We start from the raw sequence: 13,915 nt of genomic DNA, 5'->3' as shown, positions 1-13,915 counted from the left end.
CCTCTCTGGTAGGAGCTGCCTGGCACCCACAAGGCCCTGGGCTCCACACTAGCACTGAAGTAAAACAAAGAGATGGCTGATAGGCATTGGGCGGGAAATAGTTCTGTGAGCACCACAGCTGTAAGACACGTGGGCGAGGAGGGGGCTGTGGCATCACAGGCCGACTTTAAAGAGTCACTTTGCCCAGGCGGTGGTGGCGCACACCTTTAATCCCAGCACTCGGGAGGCAGAGGCAGGCGGATCTCTGTGAGTTCGAGGCCAGCCTGGTCTACAAGAGCTAGTTCCAGGACAGGAACCAAAAGCTACAGAGAAACCCTGTCTCGAAAATCAAAAAAAAAAAAAAAAAGTCACTTTGCTTCTCAAAGGGCTGAGCCAGTGGAATGAGAAAAGCGAAGTAGCAGACTGTGGAGATGGCTGAGCCGGGAATGGCTGTGACCTTAGTGTGACCCCCGGAATGTAGCAGAAGGAGAGAACTGACTCCACATGCATGCCACAGTATGTGCGCCCACATACATACATCGTGCATATCATGCACACCTACATTCAGTAATAATAACAATGAATAGTCAGTAGTATACCTCTGAGGGGATCAGGGGAAGCAGTGTGCTGCACAGCCCACCCATGGCTGGGCTTTAAAGGCCTGCCCTGCTTCTCCTGGAGGTGAAAGTCAGTAGCCATGGGCTGTGAGCACCCGTGCCTAAGGCCGGACTCCGCCAAGTCCTTGATTGTCCCTCCATTTTGGAACCTTCTCTTCTTCCTTCCTTCCCTCTTTCCAAATTGGGGCTCAGCCAGCATGATGGGGCCCAATTCTGCTTCCTGTTTGTTTTATCCTTCACAAAATGTCCCCAGACTCCTCTGCCTCTAAAATAAAAAAGGTCATAGCTGGGGACAGGAAAGTCATGCAATGGCTTCCGCTGAAGCCACGGACACTGGAGGGATCTAGCACATGGTGAGCCCACAGCAGGAGACAGCAAAGGAGAGAGTTGCCCAGACAACAGCAGTCCCTGCAGGGTGGGAGGACCAGGGCAGCCGGGTGAGCACAGGCCTCTTTTGAACTACAGTTCTGACCCATGGCCACGCTGAACATTTCTGCTTCTGTCTTGCAGGCGCCATGGCTCATTTTCAAGAATTCTTAGTTTTTAGGGAAGGTAAAGGGCTCACTCACACTTCCCTTTTTTGGACCATGAAAGGATAGTTAAATGAAACTACACCTTAAAAAGAAAAATAAACTACAGGGCTAGAGAGATGGCTCAGCGGTTTAGAGTAATTGCTGTTCTTCCAGAGGACCCAGGTTCAATCCCCAGCGCCCACTGGCAGCTCACAAACATTTGTAAGTCCAGCTCCAAGGTATCCAGTGCCCTCTTTTGACCTCCATGGGCACCAGGCACATATGTGGTGCACATACATATACACAGCCAAACACCTATATACATAAAATAAAATATAAAGGTAAGGTAGCATACACTGACCCTCGAGATGGCTCAGGTAAAGGTGTTTCCTGTGTAAGCCTGATGATGTTAGTCTGAGCCCTGAAACCCAGATAAAGGAGAGGACCCACTATATGAAGTTGTCATCTTCTCTCCACACCCAAATTATGGCACAGATAGACCCCCAACATCATATACACACCATAACACTAAATAAAAGAACATGTATACTGTGCACAGGTGAGAAATGGGAAGTCCCAGGAACGAGGTCTCCAAAGGGTCCACCAGATATCTTGATGAGAAAGCTAAGCTTGGGGACAGTTCACATCGTGGGGATGCAAAGCTCAGCCAGGAAGCATCAGAGCAGAGCAGACGGCCTTACCCAGGGGACCGAGAATGCTTATTTTCCATCATTAAGAAAGGTACATTATGTTTAGAAAAGAAGAAAGGAAACTTTCCAAGTCAAACCCCCTTCACCGCCTCCAAGCTCCCACCCACCTTCTCTGCAAAGGGAAGGCTGCGGAGGAGGAAGGACCTCGAGGAAGAAGCAGAGCATCCTTGGGGTAAAACTTCTGATGTAAGGTGACATTCAGACAGGGGACAGGAGGAGGGTCGGGTGCTCTGAGGAGCTGTAGCAAAGCGATTCTGTGAAAGTCCCCTAATCCCACAGCCTCCCTGTAATTGTGAATGCCATCCAACGTCACTTGTAATTGAGTAAAAAGAGAGAGAAAATCCTTGCATGTGTGGAGGAGTGACCCACCTCGGGTATCTTCCTCAAAGGCACTCTGCCTTAGGTTTCAGACAGGGTCTGATTTCGCTAGACTGGCTAGCCAGCAAGCTCCAGGGATCCTCCTGTCTCTGCCCACTGACCCATGCTGGGATTATAGACATGCGCTGGCTTTTCAGTGGACTCTGGGAATCTGAACTGAGGCTCTCCTGCTACCCTGGAAAGCACACTACCACCGAGAATCACTGGACTTTGAGACCCTTTACTCCCACAGACTAAACCTGCTGGTGCATGAACATTCAAGTTGTTTACACTGGAAGACTTGGCCAGTCTGGGAAGGATAGGTGAGGCTCTGGGCGGCCGAGGAGGCTGCGCTGTACACTCTCCCCTCCTGCAGCAGATGCATGATGCTTAGCAGGGGAGATAGCTCAGCCAGCAGGAGGGCCTGACACATGGGACACATGAGCTGGAGTGTAGTAGCAGGACATAGTGACATTCATGGCATGATTGAATGAGCCATGTGCCCAATTTCTCATCCTTGGTGCTATCCCGTGAGGTTCGCAGTTATAAGGGGATAGCAGGCCAGCAGCCTCCCTCTTTCCACCTCTCTCTCCAACACCTGCCTTTCCCAGTCCTCTCTGACTCTGTTTTCCCATTGTCTCTCCTTCCTTCTTTGTATTTTCATCACCATCCTATGGCATAGAAAGGAGCTTACTCGCGCCTTCCCACAACCCTTCTCCTACGTTCTTTTTGTTTTTCTGTACTGAGATTCTGACCTGGGACCCAGAGCTTCCCAGGCTCCAGCCGTCCGTTACTTTTTTATTCTGAGACAGAGTCTCCTTTAGTTGCTCAGGCTGGCCTTGAACTTGTGATATTTCTGTCTCCACCACCCAAGTAACTGGGTTACAAGCCGGTGCCACCAGGTCTAGCATCAAACAGCTTATTTTCTTCTTCCTTTTTAGAGACAGGGTTTCTCTGAGTATCCCTGAGTGTTGGTTCTCTGTCCTGGAACTCGTTCTGTAGACCAGGTTAGCCTAGAGCTCACAGAGATCCACCTGCCTCTGCCTTCCATGTTCTGGGATTAAAGCTGTGTGCCACCACTGCTCGTCCTGAAGCCGCTTTTTCTCTGTTACTTTCCATTGAGAATCTTTCCCCAGCTGTATTTACACTAAAGTAAAATTCCATGCGTTATAGGGAACTGAGAGAGTCTCTTAAAATAGCCAGAAGAGCTTCCTATGTTGTGCCCAGAACTTGCCCTCTGAATCGGTGCTATATCCAGTTGTTTCACGTGGAGCAGCCACTCCTCCCTTGTCCCAGTCAGCTGCGTTCCACCCTGTATCCCATCAGCAAGGGGACTGGGGATGTTTAGATGAGATACAGCCAAGTGGTCCCTGGCAGCATCCTAGATGTAGGCACTGGAGGGAATTGCTGCCCTTGCTTTTCCAAAGCAGTGCAAAGTAGCTGGAGGTAAAAGAGGAGCAGCTGTCCAGAGGGAGCTAAGCGACCCGGCGCAGTTTATCTGAAAGGATGCCCCCGGCCCCTCCCTCCCTGATTGCTTTTTATGCAATATGACATTTAAGCTTTCAAAACAAGAAAAATAGAAAGAAAAAAAACTGGGCAGAATGTCATCTTTTGTGTTGTCTTTGACCCAAGGTTTTGTTAAGTAGCTTAGGAGGCTTAGTACTTGCTGTGTACTTGTAGCAATCCTCCTCCTTTAGCCTGAAGTTTCAGGCTTTCCCCATACTCCCCCGGATACACAGAAAGTAACTTTTAAAATAAAATAGACTCTTTTGTTTCCAAATCTGTTTCCCAAGGTACCGTTCTTTTGGAAACCTCCCGGAGGTTCAGCAGACAGTCTGAAATGACCCCAGGCTCTTTGTGCAGGGCCCCTGGCAATCCGCCGTAGAGGAAAGAGATGTCAGACAAGGAGGGCGGTTGTCACAACTCACCTTCATCTTGATCCTCTCCCGTGTCCACAACCTCCTCATGAGGCGGCACAGGCAAAGATGATTGCCCCAGGCCTCTGGCTCTCTACAGAGGCTGCAGGAATTCAGAGGCCATGTGCCTGACAGTGCTCTCCAACACCTGCTCTGGCCTGTCTCTCTGGACAGAAACCAAAAGCCCGATTCCCACAGACCTTCCCCCGGGAATCCTCCAGTCTGGATGCAGACAGCCTTGGTGGCTGCCTAGTCAGGAGACACCAAGGACAAAGAAGGGGGCAAACCCGGCAGACATGACTGAGAGGCAGCATAGAGGAGAAAAAGGGAAACCCGGGGAGGGAGGGCTGCTTCCTCATCGTCCGCGTCCCTCTGAAAATGCCCCTAGTTCATAGCGTAACCCAGATGTAGACCGACATTTTCGTGGTGGGAGTGAACGCTGACCTACCTAGCAGTCATTCTTTCCTGCTGGTTTGAATGAGAAGCCACACGTTTACAGAGACTTCGACAAGTGTGGAAGGCAATGCCTTCTTTGAGGAAGACTGTGGGCTAGAAAAATTCCAAGCCACCACCAGGAATTAAACATTTCCTTCTTGACAGCGGGGGTGGGTCTTGCCCACTCACTCAAGCACACTTCTATTTATTTGGCCTGTGTGTGCCAGAAAACAGGTACTCGGAGCCCTTGGTCTAAGCTCAGAGTGTGAGGCAGGATCTTATTGTGTAGCCCTGGCTAGCCTGGGACTCTGAAGCCCAGCCCAGCCTTGTCCTGATTCTGGTGGATCCCTCCTCACAGACAACGCCACCCCCACTTCTCGCTTTTGTATCCTGGTATTTGGTTGGAGCCAGGGGTGGCGGTGCACACCCAGGAAGTGAAGACAGGGGAATCTCTGTGAGCCCCAGGTAAGCATCATCTACACAGCAAGTTGTAGGTCAGACAGAGCTACATGGTGAGACCCTCTGAAAAAAGATAATGAAAGGAAACGAAAAGAAAAATAAAAGATACTTGGTTGGGAAAACTGACGAAACAAAACCAAAAAAGCCCCTAAGCTTTCTTAATCAATATCAACTCTTAAAAATATGGATCTGATGAGCTAGTTTTTTCTCATATGCATTAATGCAATGTAAATTATAAATAATTTGCAGATGTTTGTCAAGTACTACCTGTGTGCCACACCTAAAAACCTCTGGCCTACCAGAGACAGGTCCCTGGGGGATGTGACTTTTCCACTGGGGTGACCAAGGAGAGCTCAAAGTTGGCGCCGTCATTCAACAACACATGACAAGGCGAGCAAAGCTTCACACTTGCACACACACTGGCTTCGGAAGCTTCACACTCACACACACACTGGCTTCGGAAGCTTCACACTCGCACACTGGCTTCGGAAGCTTCACACTCGTACACTGGCTTCGGAAGCTTCACACTCACACACACACTGGCTTCGGAAGCTTCACACTTGCACACACACTGGCTTCGGAAGCTTCACACTCACACACACACTGGCTTCGGAAGCTTCACACTTGCACACTGGCTTCGGAAGCTTCACACTCACACACACACTGGCTTCGGAAGCTTCACACTCGCACACACACTGGCTTCGGAAGCTTCACACTCGCACACACACTGGCTTCGGAAGCTTCACACTCGCATACACACTGGCTTCGGAAGCTTCACACTCGCACACTGGCTTCGGAAACTTCACACTCACACACACACTGGCTTCGGAAGCTTCACACTCACACACTGGCTTCGGAAGCTTCACACTCGCATACACACTGGCTTCGGAAGCTTCACACTCGCACACACTGGCTTCGGAAGCTTCACACTCGCACACACTGGCTTCGGAAGCTTCACACTTGCACACTGGCTTCGCATGTTTTCCAGGGTCACTTCAGGGATTCGAGGAGGCCTGTGGGACCCTATAGTGTCAACTTTCGGCTGGTGTGCGCTCACTCACGCTGGTTTGCTGGGTTTATTATTTTGGAAGTGACAGGCTAACGGGTGGCTCACTCCACTGGCCCGGTCCTCTCTGGTCATTGTTCAGTGGCTTTTGATCCTGTCACCAGTGAAGCACTGACAGAATGGAGCCCCCTGGCAATATAAACATTGAGAACTGACTGATTTATTTATTTGTTTGTTAGTTTTTTGAGACAGGGTTTTTTCTGTGTAATCCTGGCTGTCCTGGAACTTGCTCTGTAGACCAGGCTGGCCTTGATCTCACAGAGATCTGCTTGCCTCTGCCTCCTGAGTGCTGGGATTACAGGCATCCACCACTGCCGCCTGGCCCTGCCCTGTGTTTTTATATCTCTTTCAGTGGAGTTCAATTTAAATTTTGAACCTGAAGCAAACATTCCACAAAGTTCTTTTTTTTCTTTTTTTCTTTTTTTTGTCTTGTTGACCAGGTGACAAACATCTCATCTCTGGGGACAGAGACCCTATGCTTTCTTCGCCACATCTGTTCCCCTAAGAGCAACCAACAAACATACTCCTGGGCCAGTGAGACGATGGAAGGGCACTTGTCAGACCAGACGCCCTGAGTTCAATCCTCAGGACCCAGGTGGTGGAAGCAGAGGATCGCCTCCGGAAAGTTGTCCTCTGAAGGCCACGCAGGCCCTGGCACACACATGCACACATTCTTTCTCTCAATAAAGATGCAACAAAGGTAAAGAACATAATAGTTTGCAATTACCACCTGTGAGCTTATGAACAAATGCTTCCTGAATGCCAAGAGCAGCTTTGGGGTTCACTCTACAGCCTCCTGCTTGGAGCCAAGGCTGTTGTCCAGGAATGGGATCACACCTAGGCTTTGCCTTGCCACGCTTCTGCTCTGGGCTGAGCGTACAGCCATCCTCTGAGCCAAGCAAACGTTTCATGAACAATACGTGTTTGGAAACGGTTCTTGAAAAATGTAGTTCCCCTTTTTTGTGCAGCGCACGTTGGAGAGCTGTCTTCTCCTCAGAGGCAGCCTTCTGAGCCGTCTCCCCTTCCTCCTTTTCAGAGTGATTTCCCTCTAGGCCTCTGTCATTTCCTCCCTTAGTCATTGCAGCTCAAAGGGACTGCACTGCATTTCCAGGGCTGCTTCCCCATCTCGCTCTATTCCTGCGTCCTGTGCTCTCTTCCCTTTGAACTTTCTGATGCTGACCATTGTTTGACGCTCCAGGATAGTGATATAGTGATGGCTTTCTTTCTTTCTTTCTTTCTTTCTTTCTTTCTTTCTTTCTTTCTTTCTCCTTTCTTTCTTTCTTTCTTTCTTTCTTTCTTTCTTTCTTTCTCCTTTCTTTCCCTTTTCTCCCTTCCTTTTCTTCTTTTTATAAAATAAAATGCCTTCTATAGGAAAGAAAATGTCCAGAGGAAAGAGACCATTAAACAAGAGACTAGACAGACAGTGAGTGTGCAGTTGATTTCTAGATGGGTGGTAACAACTGGCTATGAAATAACGAGGAAGAGCTGGCTTGGTGATATGCACCTTTAATCCCAGCACTTAGGAGGCAGATGCTATTGGACCTCCGAATTCAAGGCCAGTCTGGACACACAGTGAATTGCAGGCCTGCTGGGGCTACACAGTAAGACTCTGTCTCTGAATCAATAAATACAGGGTGTGAAAGAGCAGGCACTCATTCCTCTGAAGCACTTAGACTAGTGACTGCCACACAGTAGGCCCTCAGTATGTACAGACTAGTGACTGCCACACAGTAGGCCCTCAGTAGGTATAGAATGGATGGAGGGACACTGGTCTTCTGCTCATGCTCCCCTCCAAAGTTCAGAGGAAATGAATCCTTCTCCATGCCAGTGGACATAGGATGATTTTTATCCGGAATGGAAGTGAAACCCCTGGCCTTGAGTTTTCTAGCTCAGCTCTAGGTTTCTGTCCTTTCTCACTCAGCTTCTGTTGCTTAGCAACCCAAGGAATGTTTTCAAACATCAATCAGGGGGTGGCATCCGCTTTAAGTAGGTGAGTAGTTTCCTTTGGAGCTTTGAAGTCCTGACACAGCAAACGAGGCTATGTTGCCTCACTGATCTCCCCTCTCCAGCCTCATTTCTGGACAGTCTCTTCATTTCTTTCCTCTGCTCTGAGCACCCAACCTTTCTGGGCACCCGTTCCCCACACAGGGCCTTTGCTCACGATCTGCGCATGCCCCCTCTTTTGCCTGGAATGTGTCATTGCATCTCCACGGCGGCTCTCTGTGTCCACCACACTTGCCGGGTCACCTGGCTGCACCTGAAATCGCTGTCTTCATTTGGTCTGCCTGTTGTTCTGACCCAGCTGCCACATCAGCTCGGTCTTCTTGCCCCAGAATTCCTGCAGCCCAAAGCCGCTGCTTCGGGTCAAGGGTTAAGGCATGAAAATATCTCCTCGTGTTTCCTCTCTGGGTCTTGCACTTGGACTATTTCACCTCATGAGATGATGAGGGGAACTCGCTGCCAAGCTCAGAGGGAAGGTTCTTGTGACCATGACTTTAATCCTAACAATGCAAAGCTAAATGGCCACGTGACCATAGAAGGGGGAGACATTTCTCAAGAATCCAGGTCAAGTGGCGCTCAGGCTGGGCTTAGGAGGGGTTAAAGAGCTGAGAGTCCAGGGTGACTTCTGTTCCCAGATACCTGACAACCAGGAAGTGCTGCTCCTGTCTCTGTGGTGAGGCTGTGTTGCGTATGCTTCCCTATAAACTGCCTGTTACACATGGCCAGGAGGCATTTACTGAGCACCTACTGTACACACACACGCACACGCACGCACTGCTGAGGCCCCTTTAGCACCATAAGCAGATTAGGGCCCGCCAACCCCAGAATGTCTTTCCAGAGAGAAACAGACACCAACCATGAACCCAGCGGAGTCAAACAATGTCCAGTCATGCTGTGTGAAGACAAGATGGGAGAGAGAGTGATGGGAGTATGTGGGGTAGGGAGCAGATTTAGATAGGCTCCACAGAGGCTTTGTAGATGGGGCCTGAGAGAAGGGAGGAGGGAGCAGGGAAAGTTCTGAGCAGTGGGCTCAGCTGGGCCTTGGCTCTTGCAGTTTCAGGCGCATGAACCTGCACGTGCGGCGCGCATGCATGCGTGCTCTCTGGCACTGAGTGTGGAATGCCCGGCTTACAGCCTCAGTGAAGACAGGCTGAGTTGAACTTGTTCCTCACAGACAAAGCCTCTGAAAGCACCCTTATCCCAGCCAGTGGCTGTCTGTCTCACTGGGTCACCTCCCACCCAGTCTCATGGCATTGAAGGCTTTGCTGTTCATTCTAAGTCTTTTCCCAGATCTTTCTGAGGGTAGAGAGGGAAGACAGCTGCTGCCCCTGAGACAAAAGCCCCAACAGTAAGAAGTTAGATATTTCACTGTTATGATAAAGATGTGTTGAAAATCCCTCCGAGACCAGTGAGCACACAGCTGTCTTTGGGGATAGAGGAGACAGGGTCTCAGGTTGCCCACACTGGCTTTGAATTCCTGGTTCTCTTGTTTCCACCTCCCTAGTCTGGGATCACAGGCTATGCCATATACTGCCCAGACAATAGGGCAGTTTTAGAAACACCGAGAGGTCAAAATAAGAACTTACCCCCTTTGAAGCAAGGCTTTCCTCTGTAGCAGATGCTGGCCTCAAACATGATCCCCCTGCCTCTGACTCCCAAGTGCTGTGAATATAGGTATGCACCACAACGGCAGCTCTTCCTGTCCTTTAGAACAAGTTCCTAGCTCTTCTTTAAACAAGTTACCACCCATCTGTCCATCTGTCCTTCTGTCTGCGCGTTTATTGTATGTGTGCTCGTGTGTGTGCACATGCATGGATACACATCACCGTGCACACGCGGAAGTCAGAGGATAACTCACACGAGTGAGTTCTCTCCTTTTGTCATGTGTGTCCTGGGGATCCAACCCAGGTCGCCAGACTTGCTGACAAGCACCTTCTACCTGCCGAGCCATTTTCAGCACTTCTTGAGTGGCTGTGGAGGTGAGTCAGCCAAGAGACCAATGAGACAACAGGTTCACCGCTGGGCTGTGCACGCGGGCACCTCCCTTCTGCATCTGTGCATGCTGAAGTCACCAGGCTCTCCTCTTGCTACTATCACACTGATTTTTACATGTTCCCCTTGTCTCAGAAAACAACGAACAGTCACAGCGGCAGCGTACAAACAGCTCATTCGCCTCCTCCGGTAGGCAAATTTGAACTTGGGGTCTGATTGGGTAAGTGGTCTTGAATGATAGTGGGGGGTTTTGATGTCACATGCATTAAAGAAGAGGACCACTTCCCTAGCAGAACCCTCTCAAGCACCACTCCTGTTTAGAAAGCAACTGAGTGCCAGTGAGATGGTTCAGTGGTTAAAGACTCCTGCTCCCAAGCCTCGGGACCCGAGTTCAATTCCTGGGACCCACATGGTGGAAGGACAGAACTGATTCTGTCCTCTGGTTACACACATGCTGTGACATTGACCCCCATCCTCCATACATGCACACACAAACAAGATAAATAAAATGTAATTTAAAAAACAAAACAATTAAACAACAATCAATAAGGCCAAACCAACTTGCAGATCAATTAATTGTACCAGTGTGATCTGGTTTTTAATGCACATTGTTGATTATATTATATTATATGCTAATTCTATTATATGTTGGTTATATTAGGTTATATGTTGCTTATATTACATTACATGATTATATTATAAATAGCAACAAACTTCAAGGTTAATTCACTGCTCCTGCTCATTTCCATGGGAAAAGTATATGACATTGAGTGTGGCGGTGCATTTAATTCCAGCACTCTAGGGCAGGAAGAGGCAGTGGATCTCTAGTTTGAGGTCAGCCAGGGCTAATTGGTGAGGGCCTATTGGGGGGGGGACAGAGGGAGGGAGGGAAGAGAGGTGGAGGAGAGAGAGGAGAAGAGAAATACATGTGCTTATGTGCTTCTATGCTTCTACACAGATACCCCAGAAATGGAGTTTACAGTTCGCTGGAGGATCCTCTGGCCTAGGCGGCGAAGACCGGGCCCCCACTCGGCACCACCACACTGGAAAGAAAGGGGTGCCTTAGATGAGCTGAGATTACAGCTCCAGTTTGGATAACCTGTCTGTGAGTTGAGAGTCAGGACATATTTCCTAGAGAGTTGTATGAATAGGACATAATGAAGCGGATATCACACGGGTCCTGCAAAGCGAGAAACACACCTTTTGTCCGTTTCTTGAGTCAGGGTCAGTGTGGCTCAGGCTGGCCTTGAAATTGCAGTCCTCCCCCTTCAGTTTTTCCTAGAGCTGACAGTTCAGGCCACACCCCCTTGTCCCCAGCACTTAGCTGGCTTATTTATAGACATAATTTACTGTCCTTGTCTAAGGTGAGACGGCAGTGAGCCGGCTGAAAGCTGGGTGCAGTCTGCCTGGTTGACTTGGTGGGCCACTGATAGCCCACTGGGTGTCTGGCAGCTTCCTTACGTGGAAGATGAGAGTGAGGGTGGCGACAGTTAGTTATTGGGACCTGCATCAAGCCGACAGGTGGGCTGCACGCCACCGGTGCCCAGGATGTCAGTTGAGTCACACGCACGCACACACACAGCCCACAGATTGTGCAGTGATGTAGAAAAAGTGCAGAAAGAAATTGGTGCAAAAGTAAAATCAAGTTTCAGATCTTAAAAGCATCTCTGCGGTTCAGAAAAAAAATAAAATAGAACTGACAAAGTCATGACAGAAAAGTAGGAAGTGGATCATTCTAGATTAAAGACACGTAAAACCTGGCAGAGAGTATAACGCGTGGTTCTGGAAGGAAGGCTGGCTTGGACAAACAGACCAATGAATCACAGCCAAAATGGTGAACAGCGTGTTCTTGGAGAAGGAGCACAGCTATGGTCTGAAGCTCTAGTGGGCTCATAGAATCTGGGTGATGGGAGGGACACAGGGATGAAGCATCTCCTGTTGTTTCGCACCAGGGTCTCATGAAACCTGGGTAGCCATGGCTGAGGATAACTTTGAATCTCCCATCTTCTTGTCTCCAAGGGTTGGGATTGCAGGTGTGGGCCTCCAGGGCTGAGGACAGAACCCGGGACTCTGTGCCTGTGATGCAGGCACCCGACCTGCAGCACTACAGCCCCAGCCCGGACAGAGGAGTGCAGGGACTGCTGCTAATTTTCAGATGGCTGAACAACAGCGAGCAAAGCCTGTGCTGCCTCAACTTATCGACAAATGGACGCCCCGATGCCCTGTGAAGGGGGAGAAACTCATGGGAACCGGTGGCTTTGGGGGAAAGACACGCGGGGCTTGGCTAAACCACTCATTCGAAAAATGTCAGAGTGAACCACAGGGCAAGATCCTCAGCTCGGATATTTACACGTTATCTGAATAAGGATCTGTCACGGAACCCAGCCCCGGATCCCATAGCTGACACTTGTTACCATCACAATGTCAGCCGGCACTTAATTCCGGCTAGTAGCCTCCCCATTTAGCGACTGCCTCATCTCTCCTTTGTCTGGATCATTCTATTAAATTTTAGAAAGGATAGGACAGAACAGGAAAGCATCAACTGTGAGTGTCATTTTCCTGTGGCTACCTCCACCAGCTGTGTGTGTGTGTGCAGTAAGGATGTGTGAGCAGGAGGTTGATGTAGCGACATCCTTCTCTATCATCCTGTGTGTGTGTGTAGAAAGGATGTGTGAACCAATTGTCACGACATCCTTCTCTATCACCCACCCACCTTACTTTGGAATCTGAAGCTGGAGTCGCTTGTCTCAGGGAAGCTGGCCAGAGAGCTCCAGGGACTTCCCTGTCTCCACTTTGCCATTTCTGGGTTACAGAAGAATTCCTCCATGGCTGGCTTTTTATGTGGGCCCTGGGTACAGAATTCAGGTCCCCATGCCCGTATAGCAAGTATTTTAGCTACTGAGCCGTGTCTCAAGCCCCAGTACCCTTCTCAGGATAGCAGTGTGCCAAGCTACATAGGAATGTCTCTTGCTTCGTGGCCCATACTTGAAGTCTGTACCAAAGCTCGAGTTCCCAGCAGCCAGGAGAACACAAAGGCAGTCTATGAGCATCCTCGCTGGACTGAACAAGCGTAGAGTCAAGGTCTAGGTGCTCTCTGTTCAAGGGAAATGTGTCCCCAACCCAATCAGCATCCTTAGACCACACTAAGCACACTCAGGATGCAGAGGAAGGAAGAGAAGAGATGGCGTGGACAGAGGCAGAGCTTTGCATCTTGCTAACAGAGTTTGCTGGGTCGTGAACAGACACACAGTGGATGTTTGAGCTGTCTGCCTCCAGCTGATTTCTCCCAGTCATTTCCAGCCATCCCGAAGCCAACAACTGGTAAAGAGAAACATTCTCATTCCAAACCCACCTGCCCCCGATGCTTATCCTTCGCCTTATTAGAGACGCAAAGACAAAAAGCGGTAGGGTCCGCTGCTGCCTCTCTCGCGCAGGGCCTCATCAGTCACTCACCTTGGGTGCAGCCTCTCTGATGCTGGTGCCTCTCATGTCGGTGATGTGAGCAGGCTCCTCGGAGCTCTCCGCTAATATCTCTGGCTCCAGAGCCCGATGACGCAATGTCACTGCATGCTGGCCAGTTCTCAGCAGCTGGATTCTATGGAACTGTTTGCTAACAGTCGAGAAGATCCTTTCAAGTGATGAGAGTCAAATGAGAGGGGTACGGGAGGTGGGGCCAGAAGCACATACAGGCCACCCTCACGCCTCCATGCCTGACGTTTCACTTCATCTGTAAGTGGATGCTGACACTCATTTGCTGTGTAAAACCACAAAAGAAGAAGAAGGAGGAAAAAAAACACACATGAAAAAACCCCCCTTCTGCTTTACAAGGTGAAGTTCCTACTTTGAGCAGCCCAGCGTAGGCTCACACCAC

General features: G+C 49.7%; 1 protein-coding gene across 1 annotated transcript in view; it reads right to left on the bottom strand.

The window, feature by feature from the left end:
* Nucleotides 1-13,683, bottom strand: part of Cass4 (Cas scaffold protein family member 4) — a 40,478-nt gene extending 26,795 nt beyond the window's left edge. Inside the window, exon 1 of the mRNA XM_075963947.1 lies at nucleotides 13,498-13,683. Coding sequence (XP_075820062.1) covers nucleotides 13,498-13,533 — 36 coding nt within the window. The 5' untranslated portion in view covers nucleotides 13,534-13,683. The remainder of the gene's footprint in view (nucleotides 1-13,497) is intronic.
* Nucleotides 13,684-13,915: the final 232 nt, after the last annotated feature.

This window comes from Microtus pennsylvanicus, chromosome 2, assembly GCF_037038515.1.
Source record: "Microtus pennsylvanicus isolate mMicPen1 chromosome 2, mMicPen1.hap1, whole genome shotgun sequence".
In the NCBI taxonomy this organism is placed as follows: domain Eukaryota; kingdom Metazoa; phylum Chordata; class Mammalia; order Rodentia; family Cricetidae; genus Microtus; species Microtus pennsylvanicus.
The sequence above is the reverse complement of the archived record's forward strand: the minus strand, read 5'-3'. Positions and strand labels throughout refer to the sequence as shown.